This window comes from Pan troglodytes, chromosome 1, assembly GCF_028858775.2.
Source record: "Pan troglodytes isolate AG18354 chromosome 1, NHGRI_mPanTro3-v2.0_pri, whole genome shotgun sequence".
In the NCBI taxonomy this organism is placed as follows: Eukaryota; Metazoa; Chordata; class Mammalia; order Primates; family Hominidae; genus Pan; species Pan troglodytes.
In genome coordinates this window covers 97,638,231-97,662,404 of record NC_072398.2, presented here as the reverse complement: position 1 = coordinate 97,662,404, position 24,174 = coordinate 97,638,231, and the positions used below count along the sequence as shown (strand labels likewise).

Genomic DNA, 24,174 nt, shown 5'->3' with positions numbered 1-24,174 from the left:
GGTAAGTTATATTGGCAAATAAAAGAACAAATAAACACCAAACTCCTTTTTACTAGATATTTCCATTAACTTCCTTTGGTTATAAACAACAGAGAATGACTCCAGCTAAACTAAGCAGATGAGGAAATTATTAGAAGGAAATAGAGCAGTTCACAGAATTTAAGGGAAAGCTTAGAAAGCCCTAACCAAGGATGTTCTGGGGCCTGGGTAAGTGGAACAATGGAGGCTTACTACTATTGGTGAATTGGTTCCAGCTGTTTTAGGTCTCTGCACCATTATGCTCAAGATTCCAGGGAGAGAGTACCATTGTCCCTTGGCCCCCAGTTGTCCAGAGCAGGACAGGGTTCCTTGACTGATAGGCCCCCCCAAGATTACGGTGATGGAAGGAGATTCTCCAAAGACCCAAGTGTTGTTATCAGTGGAGGGGAATGGAAGCTGTGTGGCAAAAGAACGGATGTCTATGACATTAGACTTTACCATGGATGATCTCTGATTTCATTTCCCTCCTTCCCTCTCTTCCTTCTTTCCATCCTTCTTTAAATCACTTTTTTTTTTTTTTTGAGACAGGGTCTCACTCTGTTGCCCAGGCTGGAGTGCAGTGGCGTAATCATAGCTCACTGCAGCCTTGAACTCCTGGACTCAAAGGATCCTTTCACCTCAGCCTCCCAAGTAGCTGGGACCACAGGCATACTCAACATGTTTAGCTAATTTTTCATTTTTCGTAGATATGGGTTCTCACTATGTTGCCCAGGCTAGTCTTGAACTCCTGGTTTAAAGTAATCTTCCTGCCTCGGCCTCTCAAAGTGCTGGGATTACAGGTGTGCACCACTGCACCTGGCCTTAAATCACCTTTTTTTTGGGCGTGAGGGGGGGAGGATGGAGTCTCACTCTGTCACCCAGGCTGGGGTGCGGTAGCACAATCTTGGCTCACTGCAACCTCCATCTCCCTGGTTCAAGCAATTCTCCTGCCTCAGCCTCCCGAGTAGCTGGGATTACAGGCATGGGCCACCATGCCCAGCTAATTTTTGTACTTTTACTAGAGATGGGGTTTCATCATGTTGGCCAGGCTGGTCTCAAACTCCTGACCTCAAATGATCTGCCCGCTTCGGCCTTCCAAAGTACTGGGATTACAGGCGTGAGCCACCGTGCCTGGCCTCTTAAATCACTTTTTATCAAAGGAGTTTCACTCTTGTTGCCCAGGCTTTAGTGCAACGACGTGATCTCGGACATTTAAAATCACATATGTGCATGATTTTAAAGTATCAAAGTATCAATAATATCAAAAGGCTTTTAAAAGAAAATAGCAGTCCCCTGCTCCAAGTTCTGCTCCATGGAAGTAACCACTTTCTACTCTTTGAGCTGTTTTGTGTTTACCTCCATGTTTCTAAATAATATGCTTACAGTGATTTTAATTGATTTATCAGTTTTAGACATCTGTTGACTTCTGTTGTAGGAATTATAGGAAAATCTATACTCCCACCCCTGACATGCTTCCTTCCCATCCTCCCAGTGTAACTGTATTACAATTTTTGGTAATGTAATAAACTATAGTTTCTGTTAATAGCATTGTGGTCAAGAGCATGGCTCTGGGCTGAGTGCAGTGGCTCACGTCTGTAATCCCAGCACTTTGGGAGGCTGAGGCAGGTGGATCACCTGAGATCAGGAGTTCGAGACCAGCCTGACCAACATGGCAAAACCCCATCTCTACTAAAAATACAAAATTAGTCAGGTGTGGTGGTGCGCACCTATAATCCCAGCTACTTGGGAGACTGAGGCAGGAGAATCATATGTACCCGGGAGGTGGCGGTTGCAGTGAGCCGAGATCACGCCATTGCACTCCAGCCTGGGCAACAAGAGTGAAACTCCGTCTCAAACAAACAAACAAACAAACAAACAAAAAAAAAGAGCGTGGCTCTGGGAATCTGACTAAGGTGGGCTCTAATCAGGCTTTGATGTCTGCTTTGCCCAAGCTCACTTAGGCAAATTACTTAATTTCTTCATTCTTAGTTTTCTCACTTGTAAAACTGGGATAATAATTGCACCCTTCTCATAAGGTAGTTGTGAGGATTAAATTAGATAATACACATAAAATATGAAGCACAGTGCCTGGCATGTGGTAAGTACTCAGAGGTTAGCTATTATTTTCTATTTCTACTGGCTTAGACTAGACTGTTTTAACCTCCTGTAAGCAACCAGCCAAGGGATGGAGGAAGAGTCTGGGAACTCTCTGGTTTGGGCAACGTTTGCTCCTCCTCATTATGCTGACTTTTGTTTATTCCTGTTTCTTTCTCGTTTCCTTGATGATCCAGGTCCCTCAACCAGTGGAGAGTCCCAGGAGTGAGAGGAAGGCCTACAGATAGACCCAGGGTGAAGACCTGAGTAACCTTTGCTAGTCCTGACTCAGCCAGTACTGGTCTTAGACTGGTGATGGGTCAGGGTTCATATTTTGGCATCTCTCTCTGGGCATCTTTCCTCTTCTTTTTTAGACCTCATGACCAAGGCAGCTGGTGTCCCCTGCTGCTCTGGTTTCTTTAAGTAATATATCAGTTTTATCTTTCTTTCGAATATTTGCATTTTTTCTTTTTTTTTTTCTACAGCATCTTTTTATTGTCTTTACCATTACTTTAATGCATTTTAAAATTTATCTACATTAATTGGGAACTATTTGCATTTTTTTCATCCTCTCTCTCTTTTTCTTTTTCTTTTTTTGGATTTGTCTTGGCCAGAGAGGTTCTCCAACACCTGGGTGGACTTGGGATTTTTTTATCAGCTGCAATCTGAAGACTTGTCTTTACTGTGGAATAGGTGACATTCCTTTAGGACCTCAGAAGCTCAAGTAGTTTAATGCCAAGTCTTTCCAGAGCCTCACTCTCTTTTATTTTTTAAATTAGAATTGTGATTTATTGAAGCCTTACCATGAGCTTCATATAATTTTTTATGAACAGCTTTATTGAGATATAATTCATATACCCCATTTAAAGTATGTAACTCAGTGGTTTTTAGTACATTCACAGAGTTGTGCAATCATCAATAAATCAATTTTAGAACATTTCCTTACCTTATAAAGAAATCCTGACCCATTAGCAGTCACTCCCCATTTCCCCCCAATCTCTCTCAGCCCTAGGCAGCCACCAGTCTACTTTTTTTCTCTATGGATTTACCTATTGTGGATATTTAATATAAATGTAATCATCGGTATGTGATCCTTTGTGACTGGCATCTTTTATTAGAATGATGTTTTCAAGGTTCATCCATGTTGTAATGTGAATCAGTACTTCATTCCTTTTTATGGCTGAATAATATTCCATTATTTAGATGTATTACAACTGTGTTCGTCATGGATAAATGTTGGTGGACATTTGGGTTCTTTCTACTTTTTGGCTATCATTTATAATGCTGCTACGAACTTTGGTGTACAAGTTTTTGTGTGGAAATATATTTTCATTTCTCTTGGAGAGGAATACCTAGGAGTGGGATTGCTGGGTCAGAATATTTGCATTTTAAAGGAGGATTCATCTGTAGCCATTGCTGCTTACTCCAGAGGACTGAATGTATTCTAAAACGTGGAAGACCTGGTTCTGTGACATCTGAGTGTGGGGAAAAACTGCTGGGCAGAGGAGCCTTTCAAGTTTGGTGGCTGCCTGTTCCTTCTACTCATGAAACTTGTCCTAAACTCAGCCCATAAATTTCTCCTCACACCATCCCATCTCTCCCATTTATTGCCAGGTTCTTACTTTCAGGAGCACTGCATTTTTCTGATGTCACCAAGGCTGCCAGGAATTTGGGGAATGCTGGGCTTTGCCAGAGAAGGAAGGATCTCCTCTGAGCGAGGAGAGTTACCTCATCATCAGGCATTTGGCGCTAACATTTGCCCATAGTTCTCCAGGGTGGAGGGGGGCGTGCACCCAGATGGTTTCAGTTCCAGACACGTGTGCTCAGAGAGGTGGGATGAGCTTCCTTGCCTGCTAGTAATTATGGTGCATGCCTCTTTGGGTCAAGGTGCAGAGGCTTGTGAAATACCTTTGTTTTCTAGGGGTTGAGAAGGTTCAGTTGCGGAAATAGGTATGTGCCAGGAAGGCTGGTGGCCCAGATTTAAGCCTGGCCAGCAGAGGCAGGAAGTGGAGGAGACAATATAGGGTAGGAAGGGGATGAGTCGATGAAGGAAGAAAAGAGACGTGGTTTTCTTGGGTCTGGGGGCACAGAAGCAAAAATCACTAAGCAGGTAGTCAGAGACTAGAGAGGGCAGAGCCACTCCCTTTGATGCAGAGGGGGCACTGAGGAACTTGCCCTTTCATTCCAGGTTTGCTGGTCGCTAGGCAGGTGTCCTAGAGTGAGACTGGCTTAGCAAGTGGGTGTCTCCTTCAGAGTTGGTTCAGGAACTCACTTCCCTCTACAGACACACTGTCACTGCTAGGCCCTAGTGTTTTCCTTTGTTAGGGCTCCAAGTAATGAGAAAGGCTGCCCCATGTAGGGTGCCACCTCAAATCCTTTTTCTCATTTCACCTCACAGTAACCCTGGTGAGCCCTCTACATAGTGCCTGTCCAGCCCATGCCTCTGGGTAGGCAGCCACATAAAAATCAAACACCTGTTTTGTTGGCTAATCTGGGGAGGAAGAAAGGGAGTGATTCTTTGTGTCATACTCCACAAAGGGCCATCTCTGGCCTAGGCAGCACTGCAGAAGGCAGGACCATGTACCTGAGACTGATGAGCTGAGTCGGGTGCAAGCCTCACTCAAGGAGCGGGTAGAGAGGGTAGGTACCCACCTATCCCATCCGGCTCTGTTCTTTGAGTGTATGGGACTTCCTTCATCCTGATCACTTGGGTGCCATTGTTACAAGGGGCTGGCTATTCCTACTTTTCTTTTTTCTTTTTCTTTTTCTTTTTTTTTTTTTTTTTTGAGACGGAGTCTTGCTCTGTCACCAGGCTGGAGTACAGTGGCCCACTCTTGGCTCACTGCAGCCTCCACCTCCCAGGTTCAAGTGATTCTCCTGCCTCAGCCTCCCAAGTAGCTGGAGCTACAGGCGTGCGCCACCACGCCCAGCTAATTTTTGTATTTTTAGTAGAGACGGGGTTTCATCCTGTTGGCCAGGATGATCTCAATCTCTTAACCTCGTGATTCGCCTGCCTTGGCCTCCCAAAGTGCTGGGATTACAGGCTTGAGCCTCCATGCCCAGCCTCCCATTTTTCAAAGTGGGGAAACTGAAGTGACTGCTCCTCCGGCAGCTTGAGAGGCCATGTACACTTGGGGTGGGAAAGTGGGTGGGATTGAGGGGCAAAGTGAGGGAAGAGTGGGATACAGGGTGAAGATGAATTAAGGTTGCTGGTTTCCAGCTCAGGGGCAATCTCCACTTCCTTTACTTCCTCTTAGAAAGAACCTTACACTTGACTCCTACCCAGTCCTAGTGACCCCTGTAAAACCTGGGGAGTGAGAGCTGGGGGAACGCAGGCTTTTCCCTATTCACATGAGCCTGTGGTGTGAGAACTCTGCACCTCTCTCCTTATTTCCCTGGGGCCTCCCTGTTTATCTCCTTATCTCTGCTGTGGCGTCTTGATCTCTAACCCCTCAGCTATGTGTTTACCCCCTCCCTGCTTTGAGGAGTGAGTCACGGTTGGAGATTTGTTTGAACAGAGTGGTGAGGCTGCCTATAATTTGGAGGTAGCTGGGCTTCTCCCAAAAATGTTTATGAGGTTAGAGGCTGCTTACCTTGTGATTAGTACTGCTCCTTTTTCCCTAGAGAAGAAGGCTCCACTTCTCATCTTGCCCTTTAGAGTCCCCAGTGGAGACCCCCCTGCCGGATATTTCTGGGGTGTTCCTAAAGCTCCCTGGAGCCTGCTCATAGTCCTGAGGAAATGCAAGCCTGCTCTAGAAAACAACTAAGTGCACCAGGCAGAGAGGAGCCCCAGGATTTGCTCCTTGACTCTGGGTTGGGGGTGCAGGCCGAGGTCTGTGGCCTTGCTGACTAAGATGCATTCTCCAGTTCTGGAGGATGAGGTGCCAGAGAGAGCCCTAAGTTTTTCATCAGCTCCATTAGACAATTTACCTCATCCACCCTCTTCCCTTGCAGACTTTCCAGAGCTACTTGGGAAAGTAATGCTGCTTCACCCTTGTGAAGAGATGTATGGTTTGCAAATCACTTTTACATCATTCTTGCACATCTATCTACTCTTCCTAAAATGTCGGTTGTGAAATTATCACCCTCATTTTACAGACAGAAAACTGAGGCCCAGAGAGATTAAGTGATTTGCTCAAGGATTAATGGTCATCAATCAGGACTCAGACATCCTGCCTCTGACTTCAAGTTTAGTACTTTGTTTTGAAACAGAGTCTCGCTCTGTCACCTGGGTTGGAGTGCATGGCACAGTCTTGGCTCACTGCCGCCTTGACCTTATGGGCTCAATTGATCCTCTCACCTCAGCTTCCCTAGTAGCTGGGACTGCAGGTGTGCACCACCACACCAGGCTAATTTTTGTACTTTTTGTAGAGACAGGGTCTCATTACGTTGCCCAGGCTGGTCTCAAACTCCTGGACTCAGGCGATCTGCCCTCCTGGGCCTCCCAAAGTGCTGGGATTACAGGCGTGAGCCAACATGCCTAGCCAAGTTTAGTACTTTTTCTTTCCTTCTCTTTATATGTTTTATTATAGGAGTGTCACAGGGCTCACTGCACCTCTTTCCTTATCTCCCTGGGGCCTCTGCCTCCCAGGTTCAAGCGATTCTCCTGCCTCAGCCTCCCAGGCAACTGGGATTACAGGTGCCCACCACCACACCTGGCCAGTGTTTTGTATTTTTAGTAGAGACGGGGTTTCACCATGTTGGCCAGGCTGGCCTTGAACTCCTGACCTCTGGTGATCCACCTGCCTTGGCCTCCCAAAGTGCTGGGATTATAGGCGTGAGCCACTGTGCCTGGCCCAAATAGTTTTTTCGTTTGTTTGTTTTTTTGAGACAGAGTCTCACTCTGTCACCCAGGCTGGAGTGCAATGGCGTGATCTTGGCTCACTACAGCCTCCGCCCCTTGGGTTTAAGCGATTCTCCCACCTCAGTTTCCCGAGTAGCTGGGATTACAAGCATGCACCACCAGGCCCAGCTAATTTTTATATTTTCAGTGGAGACGGGGTTTCACCATGTAGACCAGGTTGGTCTCAAACTCCAGACCTCAAGTGATCTGCCTGCCTTGGCCTTCCAAAGTGCTGGGATTACAGGCGTGAGCCACCACACCTGGCCCCAGCTTGCTTTTTCACTTAACACTTATTTTGAGATTTATTCATGTCAATGCATGTTGCATAGTTCATTTATTTTCACAGCTGAATAGTAGTTCATTGTACTAATATGTCAGGGTTTATTCATTCATTTTCTAATTAGCCAGGCACGGTGGTGCACGCCTGTAGTCCAGCTGCTTAGGAAGCTGAGATGAGAGGATCAATTGAGCCTGGGAGGTCAAGGCTGCAGTGAGGCATGATCATGCCACTGCACTCCCACCTGGGTGACACAGTGAGACCCTGTCTCAAAAATAATATATAATTTAAAAATTTGTTTTCTTGTCAGTGGGCCATCTGGGTGGTTTCTGGTATTTTGCCATTGCATGCAATGCTACTGTGAACATATATCTACATGTCTTATCTTTATATTTCTATAAGTGTAATGAAATCCCCCCAAAATAGCTCATTAGCATTTTAATTTGCATTTTCCTTTACTGGTGAGGTTGAGCATCTTTCCTATTCCATTAGCCACTTGTTATTTCTTTTTAGAGTTGCCTTCTTAGTCTTTGCTCAGTTTTTCCTTGACCTTCCTCTGCTACTTTTCTGTGTCTGCTTTTTCTAGTATTCCGTACTGCTTCTCTAAACTGAAGAGCTGGAGTTTCTCAAAGGGAATTGGGAAAATCCCTGAACGTATCACCTGGAACTCATGCAACAACATATTTTTTTGAGAACCTATTCTAGGCCAGCCATTGTACTAAATAAGCTATCCATGTCTTCAAGGAGCTTATGATTTTCTCGGGGGAGATGAATGAATGGTTACAAAAGAATGGGCTCCTTGTTAAAGTGCAGGATATGTAGGTTGGAGTAGGTGCTCTGACTGAGGGAGGAGTGCTGGGATAAGGGTCGGACCCTCAGAGAGGAGATACCTTGAAGGCTGATTAGGAATTCTCCAAGGAGGCAAGGGAGGAGAGGATACCCTGGTCGGAGAAAGCAACATGCGCACCTCTGGGGAGGTGGGAGCACGTATTGCACTGGAAGACCCATTAGCAGAAACAGACTTGGATTTGGATGCCTTCTACAATTGGATCAGGAAAAAGTTGGGGATAGAGTGCAGGGTACATTGGGGTACTGGAGGGAGTCAAAACATTTTATGTGGTATAGACTGTGATGGTCCTGATCATAAGGGGACTCTAATACCATAATAAGGAGTTTTTGATTTTTTGTTTTTAAAAACATTTAATAGTAACATATATACAGAAACATATATACATCACAAATGTCCAGTCAAGTAATTTTCACAAACTAGACACATTCCTGTAAGCAGCACCCAGATCAGGAAACAAATCATTACGGGCACTGCAGAAGCCCCCTCATGTCCCCTTCTAATTACCACCTACCTCCACCTCAAGGGTAACCACTATCCTGACTTCTAAAGTGCAAATTATATTAGTTTTGCTTATTTTTGTGCTTTTTATATAAGTGGAATCATATAGTATACTTTTGTGTCTGGATTCTTTTGCTTAACATCTTTGTGAGATTTACTGATGTTGCATGTACAGTGCTTCATTCTTTTTCATTGTTGTACAAAGTTCCATTGTATGAATATATTACAATTTATTCTACTCTTGCTGAACATGTGGGTAATTTCTGGTTTGAGGCTATTTTGAAAAATGCTACTGTGAACTTTCTAGTATACATGCTTTTATGGGAAACATATGTATGTGCCAGGGCAAAGGGAAAGCCTCTCCTTCACCCTCGGAAGTTTTGCTGAAAATCACTGACAAAAGAAAATAGGGAAAAAGGCCCAGGCGTGGTGGCTCACGCCTTTAATCCCAGCACTTTGGGAAGCCCAGGCGGGTGGATTACCTGAGGTCAGGAGTTCGAGAGCAGCCTGCCCAACATGGTGAAACCCCATCTCTACTAAAAATACAAAAATTAGCTGGGTGTGGTGGGACACGCCGGTAATCCCAGCTACCCGGGAGGCTGAGGCAGGAGAATTGCTTGAGCCCGGGAGGCGGAGGTTGCAGTGAGCCGAGATCGTGCCACTGCACTCCAGCCTGGCCGACAGAGCGAGAGAGACTCTGTCTCAAAAAAAAAAAAAAAAAAAAAAAAGGCATACAGATTTATTTGATCATAGTTTTAGGTGACATAGGAACCTTCTGAATGAAGACCCAAATATACAGAGGAAAACGTCCATTCTTTTTTAATTTTCAATTTTTATTATTTTTTAAAAGCTAGCCTTACTGAATCAGAAGCAGTCCATTCTTAGATTTGAAAAAGTATAGGCAGCTGTGTAGGAATATGATTGGACAAAAAGGGTATGATCTAATGCTGAGAGACTAAATGGGGAAACCCAGCAAGGCCTGTCTGTCTAGATTCTTCTTGACCTCTCTAAGCATTCCTTCCAGGTATGAGACAGGGCCCTCTCTGGAATGGGGGTCTTATGACTTCAAATCAAGCAAGGTGGGACAGATAATTTTTTTTTTTTTTAGATGGAGTCTTGCTCTTGTCCCCAGGCTGGAGTGCAGTGGCACGATCTTGGCTCACAGCAACCTCCACCTCCCAGGTTCAGGCAATTCTCCTGCCTCAGCCTCCTGAGTAGCTGGGACTACAGGCACCTGCCACCATGCCTGGGTAATTTTTCTATTTGTAGTAGAGATGGGGTTTCGCCATGTTGGCCAGGCTGGTCTCGAACTCCTGACCTCATGATCTGCCCACGCCTCCCAAAGTGCTGAGATTACAGGCATGAGCCACTGCACCCGGCCAGATAATTTCTTTATAGCTAGCTTTTAATAGAAAGAGAGGTGCAAAGTCAGAGTAATATTTTTAGGTTTTATGGCTGGCTTTGGGGAAAAGGGGTTCTGGTTTCTATAACCCACCTTGAGAAGAGGGATTCTAGTTTCTATGGCTAGCCCTGGGATGGGGAGGGGAGGAATGAAAGGCCAGAAAAGAGGTCAGGAGAAAGTCAGAGAAAACTTTTTTCTTCCGAGGCCTTCATTTTGGGGTATCATATTCTGAGATCCTACATTTGCATTTCTGTTGGGTAGAGTAACTAGTGGTGGAATTGCTGTGCCTTAGAGTACTTTTGTGTTTATCTTTGGTCGATGCTTCTGAATTTTCCAGCGATTGTGTTGCTGCGCAATCCCAGCATCAGTGTCTCAGAGTGTCGGTTGTTCCACATCTGCTGAACACTTCGTATTTTTTTTTTTATCCATTTCATGTTAGTCATTCTGATAGGTATTTTGTGGCATTGTTTTGTGGTTTTACTTTCCAGCTCTTTGATAATGCCTAATGAAGTTGAACCCCTTGTCATATGTTTAATGACTGTTTGGGTATCCTCACAATGATGTGTCTGTTGGCGTCTTCTGCCTGTTTTTCTATTGGGCTGCATGTCTGGCTGGCTGTCTCCCTTTCTTTCTTTAAGTAAACATTTTATTTTGAAATAATTTTAAAGTTACAGAAAAGTTGCAAAGTAGTACAGAGAACTCTTATATACCCTTCATCCAGTTTTCCCAAAATGTTAACATCTTATGTCACCATGGCACGTTTGTCATATAAAGAAATTAATGTTGGTACAATGCTATTAACAAAGTTGTAGACTATCTGGGTTTCACCATTTTTTCCACTAATATCTTTTTTCTGATCCAGGATTCAGTCCAGGATCCCATGTTAATCATTTTGTTTAGTAGGAATTCTTTATATATTCTGGACATTTTTTGTCAGATATACATATAGTGAATTTCTTCTGCTCTGTGGGTTGCCATGCACTGTTTTTTTAAATTTTATTTTATTGTTATTGAGACAGAGTCTTGCTCTGTTGCCCAGGTTGGAGTGCAGTGGCACGATCTTGGCTCACTGCAACCTCTGCCTCCCGGGTTCAGGCAATTCTCCCGTCTCAGCCTCCTGAGTAGCTGGGACTACAGGCACGTGCTACCACACCCGGCTAATTTTTGTATTTTTAGTAGAGATGGGGTTTCAACATGTTGGCCAGGCTGGTCTCGAACTCCTGACCTCGTGATCTACCCACCTTGGCCTCCCCAAAGTGCTGGGACTGTGAACCACTGTGCCCGGCCCCTTTTTTTTTTTTTTTTTTTTTTTTTTTTTTGAGACAGAGTCTCACTCCGTTGCCCAGACTGGAGTGCAATAGCACAGTCTTGGCTCACTGCAACCTCTGCCTCCAGAGTTCAAGTGATCCTCCTGCCTCAGCCTCCTGAGTAGCTGGGACTACAGGCATGTGCCACCACTCCCGGGTAATTTTTGTATTTTTAGTAGAGACAGGGTTTCAGCATGTTGGCCAGGCTGGTCTTGAACTCCTGACCTCAGGTGATCCACCCGCCTCGGCCTCCCAAAGTGCTGGGGTTACAGGTGTGAGCCACCACACCAGCCCTCTTAGCAGTGTCTTTTGATGAATAAAAGTTCTAAAATTTAAGGCCGGGCATGGTGGCTCACTCCTGTAATCCCAGCACTTTTGGAGGCTGAGGCGGGTGGATCACATGAGGTCAGGAGTTCAAGACCAGCCTGGGCAACATGGTGAAACCATGTCTCTATCAAAAATACAAAAACTTAGGCAGCTATGGTGGTGCACACCTGTAATCCCAGCTACTCAGGAGGCTGAGGTAGGAGGATTGCTTGAACTGGGGAGTCAGAGGGTGTGGTGAGCCAAGATTGTGCCATTGCATTCCAGCCTGGGTAACAGAATGAGACTCCCTCTCAAAAAAAAAAAAAAAAATTATAAGGCATACACTAACATTTTAATAGTGGCTGTTTCTGGGTGGCAGGATTATAAATGCTTATTTTCTTCAGTATATTCTTTTTGTCCCTGCAAGTACTTGAAGGAATATTAATTCCTTTTTTTTTTTTTTTAACAAAAAAGATAATTATAGGTCGGGCATGGTGGCTCACACCTGTAATCCAAGCACTTTGGGAGGCCGAGGCAGGCAGATCACGAGGTCAGGAGTTTGAGACCAACCTGGCCAACATGGTGAAACCCCTTCTCTACTAAAAATACAAAAATTAGCCGGACGTTGTGGTGGGCGCCTATAGTCCCAGCTACTTGGGAAGCTGAGGCAGGAGAATCGTTTGAACCCAGGAGGCAGAGGTTGCAGTGAGCTGAGATGGTGCCATTGCACTCCAGCCTGGGTGACAAGGTGAGACTCCGTCTCAAAAAAAAAAAAAAGATAATTATAGATTCACATGCAGTTATAAGAAATAATAGAATTCCCCCATATCCTTTATTCCATTTTTTCCAGTGGTAACATCTTGCAAAACTGTGGTACTCTATCACAACCAGGATATTGGCATTGATACAGTCAAGCTATGGAACATTTCCATCACCAAAAGCACCCCTCATGTTGCCCTTTGAGAGCCACACTCACTTCCCTCCTCCCCCCCACTTTCTTCCTAACTCCTAGTAACCACCAGTCCTTTTCCCATTTCTATAACTTTGTTATTTAAAAAATGTTACACAAGTGAAATTATACAGCATGTAAACTTTTGTGATTGGCTTTTTTCACTCAGCAAATTCTCTGGAGAGTGTTGTTGCATGTATCAATAGTTTGATCCTTTTTATTGCTGAGTAGTATTCCACAATAACAGATGTGCCACAGTTTGTTTAACCATTTCTCTACTGAAGGCATCTGGGTTGTTTCTAGTTTTTGGCTGTTACAAATAAAGCTGCTTTTTCCCTTTCCTTTCCCTTTCCCCTTCCCTTCCCTTTCCTTCCTTTTCCCTTTCCCTCCCTGCCTTCCCTTCCCTTCCTTTCTCCTCCCCCTCCCCGTCTCCTCCCTTCCCACCCCCCAGCTCCTCTCCTCAGGGTCCTACTCCATAGCCCAGGCTGGAGTGCTGTGGTATGATAGCAGCTAGCTACAGCCTCAACCTCCCCAGCTCAAGTAATCCTCCCACCTCAACCTCCTGAGTTTCTGGGACAACAGGCACACAACACCATGCCTGGATAAGAAAAAAACATGTTTTTTTGAAGAGAGGGGCAACTTTGTTGCCCAGTCTGGTCTCAAGCTCCTGGCCTCAAGCAATCCTCCCACCTTGGCCTCCCAAAATGCTGAGATTACAGGCCGGACACAGTGACTCATGCCTGTAATCCCAGCACTTTGGGAGACCAAGGCAGATGGATCACTTGAGGTCAGGAGTTTGAGACCAGCCTGGCCAACATGGTGAAACCCCCTCTATATTAACATATAAAAATTAGCCAGGCATTGTCACGGGAGCTTGTAATCCCAGTTATGTGGGAGGCTGAGGTAGGAGAATTGCTTGAACCTGGGAGGCAGAGGTTGCAGTGAGCCGAGATTGCGTCACTGCACTCCAGCCTGGGTGACAGAAACAGAATTCGTCTCAAAAACAAAACAAAATGCTGAGATTACAGATGTGAGCTATGATGCCTGGTTCTGTTTTTCATTTATCTGTTTTCTTTTTCCTGCCTTCCTGTGGATTAACTGAACACTTTTTAGGATTCCATTTTTATTCATTTATAATGTTTTTGAGTGTTATCTCTTTGTATAGACTTTTTAGTGGTTGCTCTAGGTATTATACATTATGTATACATAGGTTATCACAGTCTCCTGGTGTTGGCATTTTACTAGTTTGAGTGAAGAAGAGAAACCTTTCCTTCCTTTACATCCCTTTACCTTCTCCCATTTATGATACTAAATATTTAATAGTATAATATTATCATATTTAAATATTTTCTCTGCATACATTTAGAACCACATTTGACATTGTTATACTTTTTGCTTTAATCGTCAAATGTAACTTAGAAAACCTAAGAGGGGCTTTCCAGCCCCAGCCCCGGCCCCTACAGCCACCGAGATGTTGATGCCTAAGAACCGGATTGCCATTTATGAACTCCTTTTTAAGGAGGGAGTCATGGTGGCCAAGAAGGATGTCCACATGCCTAAGCACCGGGAGCTGGCAGACAAGGATGTGCCCAATCTTCATGTCATGAAGGCCATGCAGCCTCTCAAGTCCCGAGGCTATGTGAAGGAACAGTTTGCCTGGAGACATTTCCACTGGTACGTTACCAATGAGGGCATCCAGTATCTCCGTGATTACCTTCATCTGCCCCAGAGATTGTGCCTGCCACTCTATGCTGCAGCTGTCCAGAGACTGGAAGTCCTCAGCCTAAAGGTCTGAAGGGTGAGCGACCTGCAAGACTCACAAGAGGGAAAGCGGACAGAGATAACCTACAGACGGAGTGCTGCGCCGCCTGGTGCCTACAGCAAAGCCGAGGCTGGGGCTGGATCAGCAACCGAATTCCAGTTTAGAGGTGGATTTGGTTGTGGATGTGGTCAGCCACCTCAGTAAAATTGGAGAGGATTATTTTGCATTGAATAAACTTACAGCAAAAAAACTTAAAAAAAAAAAAAGAAAACCTAAGAGGGGAAGGAAATCTTGTTGTATTTACCCATCTTTTTTCAACTCATGTTTCTTTCTTCCCATTATTTCAAGTTTCCTTTTTTAAAAAAATAATTTCCTTTCTGTTTAGAGAACTTTTTAAGCCATTCTTTTAGTGTAGGTCTGCTGGTGAGAAATTCTCTTAGTTTTCCTTCATCTGAGAATGTCTTGATTTCCCCCTCATTTCTGAAGGATATTTTCCTTTGTTACAGGATATTTTCCTTTGTCAATTCTGAATTGACCGTTCTTTTCTTTCAGCATTTGAAAAATAGTATGCCACTTCCTTCTACTCTCTGTCATTTCTGAAGAGAAAATAACCTTTGAGGGATCCCCTCAAAGGTTATTTTCTCTGCTTTCAAGATTTTTTCTTTGTCTTTAGTTATCAGAAATTTAATTATGATCTATCATGGCATGAATTTCATGTTTATTCTGTTTGAAGTTTGCTTGGCTTCTTGAATCTATAGATTTGTGTCTTTTGCCAAATTTTGAAAATTTTTGGTCATTATTTCTTTGAGAACATTTTCAACTGACCCTCTTTCTCCTCTCTACCTGGAATTCTGATGGCTGGATGGAATCATCTCTCAGTGCCCCAACCCAGCCTAGTTGTCTATGCTCTTCCAATTGGAATGCCTAGGTTTATGAAACAGACCAGACTTGACCTTCATTAGCTAATAACCCCTTTGTTCTGACTGAAGGATGCCCTGCCTTTTCCCAGCCTGCCTCCATAGAACACTATGGGGAGATAGTGTTCTTTTTTTTTTTTTTTTTTCCTTTTTGAGACGGAGTCTTGCTCTGTTGCCCGGGCGGGAGTGCAGTGGTATGATCTTGGCTCCCTGGAACCTCCACCTCCTAGGTTCAAGCGATTCTCCTGCCTCAGTCTCCCTAGTAGCTGGGATTACAGGTGCCTGCCACCACAGCCAGCTGAGTTTTATATTTTTAGTAGAGACGGGGTTTCACCATGTTGGCCAGGCTGGTCTCAAACTCCTGACCTCAGGTGATCCACCCACCTTGGCCTCCTAAAGTGCTGGGTTTACAGGCATGAGCCACTGCCCCTGGTCGAGATACTGTTTTAATAAAAGTGCAGGTATGTCCTGGGAAGGAAGAATTGGCAGCCATTCTGGCTATTTTGAAATCATTTCCTCTTTTTTCTTTTGTAATATTTTCTTGACCTAGATGTCATGGAGCATTCTCTGTGCATTCAGAAAATACCTTTGCTAAGGGCTGTGGCATACAACAGCTCTTGAGGAGTTAACAGAAGGGGTAATTCTTCACAAAACACAAATAACTGAGAGGCAGATGCCATGGGAGGCCTTGTGACGCTGTGGGAGCTCAAGGAGGGGAAGATGTGTTTCCCACAGGATGCGGGGTAGCATCTTGCAAGATGAGGCATTTGAACATGAACTTGAGGAACTTGGAGACGCCTTAGGTGAAAATGGGAAGAATAGATATTTAAGGCACAGGAAATGATGGGAGCAAAGGCACTGAAGTTGGAAACCATGGAATGTATTGGATAGGGCACTGAGAGATGGTAGCAAGAGGTGTGAGTTTACCCAGACTGTGGAAAGCCTTGCATGCCACTCTAAGGATATGGCTTTTATTTCATAGGAATTAAGTGTTTTCATAAAACCAGCTACTTTGCTAGGGTTGGGAAGGTTTAAGGGCCATTGTGACAGTGTCTTCTGTCTTCCCAATCCAAAAAGTGGGAGGATGCTGATGTTTCAGTGCCACCCTCCTGTGTGGCAGAGAGTAACCTCCATACATTTTCTCATTTTCTTTTTCTTTTTGAGACAGCATCTCACTCTGTCGTCCAGGCTGGAGTGCAGTGGCGCGATCTCAGCTCACTTTAACCTCCGCCTCCCTGGTTCAAGCGATTCTCCTGCCTCAGTCTCCTGAGCAGCTGGGATTACAGGTGCCCACCACCACGCCTGGCTAATTTTTTTGTATTTTTAGTAGAGATGGGGTTTCACCATGTTGGCCAGGCTGGTCTCGAACTCCTGACCTCAGGTGATCCTCCCACCTCGGCCTCCCAAAGTGCTGGGATTACAGGCATGAGCCAGCACACCAGCAATATTTTTAAGTAATATTCAACAAAAAAACCCTCAGTTGGGGGCCAGGTGCGGTGGCTCACGCCTGTAATCCCAGCACTTTGGGAGGCTGAGGTGGGAGGATCACAAAGTCAGGAGTTCGAGACCAGCCTGGCCAATGTGGCGAAACCCCGTCTCTACTAAAAATACAAAAATTAGCCAGGTGTGGTGGCAGATGCCTGTAATCCCAGCTACTTGGGAGGCTGAGGCAGGAGAATTGCTTGAGCCCAGGAGACGGAGGCTGCAGTGAGCCAAGATCGTGTCACTGCACTCCAGCCTGGGAGACAAGAGCAAGACTCCATCTCAAACAAACAAAAAACCCTCAGTTGGATGGTAATATACCTCTTTTACAGATAAAAACATCAAGAGTTAAGTATCTCACCAAAGACTGATTTCTTCTCCACCAAGTTGGAACGTTATCTTCTCTAGACATTTGGAAGGTTAAGAGGGTTCCTTAAAACCTGTTACCAGTAAGATGTCATTTATGCAGCTGGGCCTCAAGGCAGGGGATGACCAGATGACCTCAAGATCACTTTCATTCTTGGATAGCCCAGCACCTATTTCTCTTCATTGTCTGGGAGAGGCATATACTCCATCCTCACGCTGTCACAGAATGGAATCCAGAAGGAGCCTGAGATATACTTGGTCCAACTCCTTATTTTTCCAGTGGGAACCAGAGATCCATAGTGGCTAAGCCCCTCATTCACCTCCATGCATAGTACAGGTGATCTACTCTGCCTTGTTAGTCTTCTCTCAACGTTATCATCTTCCCAATCTACAGGCCCTTACTTTTCCCTCCTACCACGTTTTTCCTTTCAGGTTTTTAATTTTCCCTGCACAGTATTGTGTGTGTGTGTGTGTGTGTGTGTGTGTGTGTGTGTGTGTGTGTGTGTGTGTGTGTTTGAGACGGAGTCTTGCTCTGTCACCCAGGCTGGAGTGCAGTGGCACAATCTTGGCTCACTACAAGCTCCGCCTCCCGGGTTCACGCCATTCTGCTGCCTCAGCCTCCCGAGTAGCTGGGACTACAGGCGCCTGCCACCACGCCAGGCTGATTTTGTTTTTGTATTTTTTAGTAGAGACGGGGTTTCACTGTGTTAGCCAGGATGGTCTCGATCTCCTGACCTTGTGATCCACCTGCCTTGGCCTCCCAAAGTGCTGGGATTACAGGCGTGAGCCACCGTGCCCGGCCTTTTTAAAAAAATCTTTGAAGCCTGGGCAACATGGCACAACCTCATCTCTACAAAAAATACAAAAATTAGTTGGGCATATTGGTGCGCCTGTAGTCCCAGCTACTTGGGAGGCTGAGGTGGGTGGATCACTTAAGCCTGGGAGGTTGAGGCTGCAGTCACGCACACACACACACACACACACACACACACACACACACACACTTCTTTGACTTATGAAAGAAAACCTGCTTCATTCTTTGAAATTAGGTTGATCTCTAGATGAATACCTATTATCTTGCCTGTTTTCACTTGGATAATTTCCATGTGGCTCATAGAAATGGGAGTTTGAATTCAGGTACTTTCCTATAGTTTAGTTCAGGAAGAATATGCTAGTCTTGTAAAGTGCATCAATAACTTGCTGGCTGGTTGTCAGGAGCAGAAATTCTGGATTGAGGATGAGCAGTCCAGGAATGACCTCTCTACAACTAGAGAAAGAAGAATGCATGCAATGTGTTCCCTGTAGTCCAAGAACCAGGGTAGCCCTGCTGGAGCTCTACAGAGCCATGTGCCAGGTAATCTTTGTTGTGAAAGAAAAAACTGTTGGGTGGTCCCAGAGTCACCACCCCAAACACCTGATCTTGGGCAAGGTAATGCTGCCTCCCTGGACTTCAGTTTTCCTAGTCTGTGAAGTGGTGATGATAAGGCCCGCTCCACAGAGCTGGCGGAAGCACCCCTGTACTGGTAGCAGTTTGTACCTGTAGACTGTAAAGGTGAGGGGTTATTGTTGCTGTCATTGTCATTATTAGGGCAGCGTGGACATTCTCAGGCTGACTCTCCAGGGTGAACTGACAGGAGATGAACTTGAACACATAGCCCAGAAGGTACTGCAGAATTCTGGTGGGCAAGGCCCCCTCCCCACACCAGTGCTTCCTTGCTGCTGGCCTCTTACCCAAGTACTGCCTGGAGCCGACTCTGGTGATGCGAGCGTGGGAGCCCCTCCTTTCAGCAACATCCAGCTTGCCTCAGCCTTCTGCACTGCTTTGGGGCAGGAGGAGTCCCCCACTAAAATTAAAACTAAACTGCTACTTCTGTCCATTCTCCCTGGCCGGTGTTCTTGCTGCTGTGTGGCTTCTGTTAGAAGTTCAGAAACGAATTTTTGGAGAGGAAAGTCAGACTAATCCTTCAAGTCTTTTGAGAAACAGGTCTTCTGCATTAGCTGAGGGGCAGGAGTTCTGGGCTTGCCATGTGGTGTCTGAGCCATCTCTCTCTCTCTCTCTCTCATCTCTCTTTGGCCAGGCGGGCAGGAAGACCTATGCCATGGTGTCCAGCCACTCAGCTGGTCATTCTCTGGCTTCAGAACTGGTGGAGTCCCATGACGGACATGAGGAGATCATTAAGGTAAGCTTAGTTCACCTCCAACTTTTCTCCCTGTCCTCTTCCTCCCTGCACGTATATGAGAGGGAGCAGTTGACGTTGTTGCCAAAGGGAGCTTGTGGTTGGATGGAAGGAACCAGACCTGAGCTGCTAGTTCCTGGCAATCTCCTAGAAATATCTTAATTAATACCAGGAGACTACAGTCTGCCTGTTAGCAACTTTGGTGCAGCCTGGCCCCAGGCAAGGGGATGGACTGGATGACCTTACTAGGGGCCTATCCACTGACCATGTTTTGCTGCTAGAGGTTGTGGAGACAGGTAGGAGGTGTGTTTATGGAACTTATGTTTTCCTATAATGGGTTCATCCTGATGGAACTTATTTATTTATTTATATATTTTTAGTTTTGTAGAGACAGTCTCGCCTTGTTCCCTGGGCTGGTCTCCAAATCCTGGGCTCGAGCAATCGTCCTGTCTCAGCCTCCCAAAATGCTGGTATTATAGGCGTGCACCAGCCCACCTAGCTGATGGAACTTATTTTTTAAAAAATAAAATGATTTTCGTTATTTCTCTCTCTCTTTTTTTTATAAAACAGCTTTTTTAGATATAAATCCCATACCACATGATTGACTCAGTTACAGTTTTGGTCAGTGTATAACAAAACTGCATAACAACGTTTTGGTCAGTGATGGACTGCATAGACAACAGTGGTCCCATAAGATTATTATACTCCATTTTTACTGTATTTTTTCTGGGTTTAGATACATTACCATTGTGTGATGATCACCTACAGTATTCAGTACAGTAACATGCTGTGCAGGTTTGTTTGTAGCCTAGGAGCAATAGGGTACACCATACAGCCTAGGGGTGTAGGAGGCCATGCCATCTAGGTTTGTGTGTGTACACTCTGTGATGTTTGTACAAGGATGAAATTGCCTAATGATGCATCCCTCAGAATGTATTCCTATGATTAAGTGATGCATGACTGTATATATGTGAGTGTTTATGCCAATACAGCTATATAGCATTGAGCTAAATTTATTGCATTAGGGTAAATTTCCAGAAGTAGAATTGATAGACCAAAAAGTAAATATATTTTTAGGTCTTCTGATCCGAATCACCAAATTCCACCCAGTAAATTGGTGGTAACAATTTACCCTCCCACCAGCACTATATGAAGCTGCCTATTTTTGTATAGTTAATTTAATTTGAGGTTTCTTAACTAAATGGTGTTCTTATTTCAGGTGTACTTGAAGGGGAGGTCTGGAGACAAGATGATTCACGAGAAGAATATTAACCAGCTGAAGAGTGAGGTCCAGTACATCCAGGAGGTGGGCACCCCTTACCTCTCACGCAGTGCCTAGGTCATTTCTCTAAATCTCACATTTTTTGTGACTGTCTTCTTTTGTGGATTCTGGTTTTTCCCCTTCTTTTTCCTTTATGTCTCTGAAATGCCACCATGCCCTCCCGTGTGTCAAATATATAACTTTTGACCATACCTGATCCATTAATCCACAAATACTTAAGTACTATGGGCCCAGCACTGTCCCAGCCACCTATCGAAAATTACCAGCCACTTTTCACAGCATTTCTTAACTCCCTTCCTGGCTCGTGTTTCTCGTTGGCACTTATGCCCATATAACATATTACACATTTTACTTATTTGTCTTTTGTGTCGTGTGTCTCCCCAACAAGAATGTCAGCTGTAGCTCCACTTGACCAAGGTCCCTCCCTCCATCCTGCAGCCAGTCGTTAGGACAGTGCCTGACTTGCAGTACAGGCCAGGGATGGGGCACAGAGTTGGGTGAGTTGGCATGCTGTCTTTCTCTACCCTAAAGCTCAAGTTTCTTCCCCTCCCCTCCCAGGCCAGGAACTGCCTACAGAAGCTCCGGGAGGATATAAGTAGCAAGCTTGACAGGAACCTAGGAGATTCTCTCCATCGACAGGAGATACAGGTAATAGGAAATGGTCCATGGTTGGGTCCCCACCGAGGAGGTGGGGTTGTGCCAGGCAGTCTCATTTACCAATTACCCAGTGTGTGCTAAATCTAGCATCCCTGCCAGGAATGGAGAAAATAGAGGTGATGCTGGCTTCTCTGGAGCACTCACAATCTGGTTAGGACTCTCCAGCCGATGAGCACTTACATTTACACATGTCAGCTTAAACATAAGTACACCTGCTCCTGAAACACTGTACAGAAATTGAACTTATATAAATTAAATATCATCGGTTGTTAGCAAACCTCTTATCTATAAGGATTCTGTGATCAAGCTTCTTATAATAATAGAATTTTGTAAAGCAGACAATCACCTGTAAATCCACACTTCTCATAAGCTGATCTTGCTTAGTTTGGGTGATACCTGTAGCGTAAATTGAAGTCCGTGCCCTAGCCTGTTATTAATCTTGTATATAGTTATGTCTAACCTGGGATGGGAAGCTCCTCAAGGTTAGGAGTTCACCCCACCCCACCCCACCCCGTGTCTGTATCCTCACCCTCCCATTCCCCCCAGGTCTGGGATGTAGAAGGCATCAGTAAATGTTTGTTAGACTGAACAGATTGGGGAAGTTTTTCCTGGGAGGGATAATCCTGGGATCCTGCTTTTCAGTTTTTCCAAAACTCGAGGACAGAAATGTCCTCAGGAGAGCAGAGCTGTCTCTTTGTGACTTCGCCCTCATCCTTTAGATTCTGAGTTGTATCCTTGATTTGCATTTTGGTTCAGGCAGAGTGTCTTGCTCCAGCAGCAGCCCCTGCCTTCATTCCCTTGAGGGGAACAGTGGCCCAGCAGCTGGTGCAAGGAAAGTTCTTTGTCTTGGGCATGCACTTGTGTGGTGGAAATTACCTAATTTTTGCTTTGGCTGAAGGTAGGTCTTTCAGTGCTTGAGCTCACATCTGGCTGGTGGGAGCTACTTTGTCAGGTGTCAGAAGAACCTAATGTGTGCAGAGACTGGCCCAAAGTCCAGCCCCCTTGTTTGCACAAACCAGCTGTCATATGATGAATAATCAGGCTTTGGGTCAGAAATAATTGAAAAAGGTCTTCCCTTTGTAATTTTTGCTTTGTCAAACTTTATCAGGATCCCTGGGGGCAAGGGAAGCTCTTTGTTTGTGGCAGGCAGCTGCATGTATTCCCTGGCTAAGAAGAATGGGCTACACATACTTTTCCATCTGCTGAAAGGTTTTAGCCTGAGGTTTTTTTCATCCTCCCTACAAGACTTTCAAGGCCCTTTCAAGGCCACATAACATCTCTCCACCCCCTCTTGTTTCTGTTTTCTCATGGAACACTAGAAACCTTTTTTTCTTTCGCTTCGTTCCCTCTTCCTCTTCTCCTTTCTTCATTCCTTCCTTTTTCTCCCTCCCTTTCTTTTTCTCTCTCCCTCCCCCCTCCCTTTCACCTTCCTCTCCGTCTCCCTGTCCTTCTCTTTCTAAGATTTGAGTGTTAGGAGAATAATGTTTCAAAGTTGGTTGCTTTCATCTGTTTTAACTACCAATTTTATTTTTCTTTGAACAGGTGGTGCTAGAAAAGCCAAATGGCTTTAGTCAGAGTCCCACAGCCCTGTACAGCAGCCCACCTGAGGTAGGTAACAGAGGACACCACGGTGGCTCCCCTTAGCCAGGGGCAGGATTGCCTCCTCCCCATCCTTTTGTTTATTGCTTTCTCTCTCTCTCTCTCTCTCTCTCTCTCTCTCATTAAATACAAGAGTAGTAGTTGACATAAAAATTCAAACAACAGAGAAATATAAAGAGTAGAAATTCTCCTTCCCCAATCTCTCTCCTTGCGAGTATCCACTGTTAACAGATTGAAGTGGGTGGATCTTTCTAGGGCAGTGCTTCTCAGCCTCAGCTGTTCATTGGAATGGCCTTGCAAGCGTTAAAGGATATGATGCCTGGGTCCCATCCCTAGAGCTTGTCATTTCATTATTCCAATAGGTGGCCTGGGCATCAGGACTTTTAAGAGCTCTTCAGGTGATACTAATGTTTAGCTAAAGTTGAGTGCCAGTATTCTAGAATATTTTTATATACATAGACAACCATATTTAAATATCATGTATATGTTATATACACACCATATATACATGATAAATATATGTATATAATATACATGTGCTTTTCTCAACTATAAGATCATGGTAAATACATTATTCTTTGCTTGCTTTTTTTTTCTTAACTAAAGAGTATATTATAACCTTCTTTCCATGTCAGTACATATAGATCTACCTCATTCTTTTGAATAACTACATAGTATTTCCTTCCATGGCTGTACTTGATTGATTGACTGATTGATTGATTGATTGACTGACTGACAGAGTCTCACCCTGTCACCCAGGCTGGAGTGCAGTGGCAATCATGGCTCACTGCAGCCTCGACCCCCGGGGTTCAAGCAATCCTCCCACCTCAGCCTACCCAATAGCTGGGACTATAGGGCACGTGCCATTATGCCTGGCTAATTTTTGTAGAGATGGGGTTGCCCAGGCTGCTCTTGAATTCTTGGGCTCAAGTGATCCGCTTGCCTCGCCTCCCAGAGTGCTGGGATTATAGGCATGAGCCACTGTGCCTAGCCTACTTTTTAAATTTTTATAATTATTATTTTTTGGGACAGGGTCTCCCTATGTCATCTGAGCTGGAGTGCAGTGGTGCAGTCATGGCTCATTATATTCTCAACCTCTTGGGCTCAGGTAGTCCTCCTGCCTCAGCCTCCTGAGTGGCTGGGACTATAGACACGTGCCACCACACCTGGCTAATTTTTGTATTTTTTGTAAAGACAGGGTCTCATCATGTTTCCCAGGCTCATCTCAAACTCCTGGGCTTAAGTGATCTGCCCACCTCGGCCTCCCAAAGTTTTGGGATTATAGTCATGAGCTACTATGCTTGGCCTCCATGACTGTACTTTATTTTTTATTTTTTGAGATGGAGTCTCGCTCTGTCACCCAGGGTACAGTGCAGTGGTATGATCTT

At 44.9% G+C, this 24,174-nt stretch overlaps 1 protein-coding gene and 1 non-coding gene across 7 annotated transcripts in view; both read left to right on the top strand.

Annotated features, from left to right (window-relative positions):
* TUFT1 (tuftelin 1) overlaps nucleotides 1-24,174 on the top strand; it is a 43,826-nt gene that overhangs the window by 3,644 nt on the left and 16,008 nt on the right. For 2 of the 6 annotated variants that reach the window (XM_001172458.6, XM_054671020.2), the window contains exons 2-5: nucleotides 19,150-19,251; nucleotides 20,468-20,554; nucleotides 21,089-21,178; nucleotides 22,730-22,795. In XM_001172458.6, coding sequence (XP_001172458.1) covers nucleotides 19,150-19,251; nucleotides 20,468-20,554; nucleotides 21,089-21,178; nucleotides 22,730-22,795 — 345 coding nt within the window. Of the gene's footprint in view, nucleotides 1-18,230; nucleotides 18,426-18,659; nucleotides 18,735-19,149; nucleotides 19,252-20,467; nucleotides 20,555-21,088; nucleotides 21,179-22,729; nucleotides 22,796-24,174 lie in introns of those variants that run through there. The other 4 variants (XM_009431353.5, XM_001172471.6, XM_016927062.3 and 1 more) reach the window with 4 other exon arrangements.
* On the top strand, nucleotides 2,375-2,469 carry MIR554 (microRNA mir-554). Its single transcript, NR_035904.1, has one exon. It is a non-coding gene; the product is annotated as a microRNA mir-554 (primary transcript).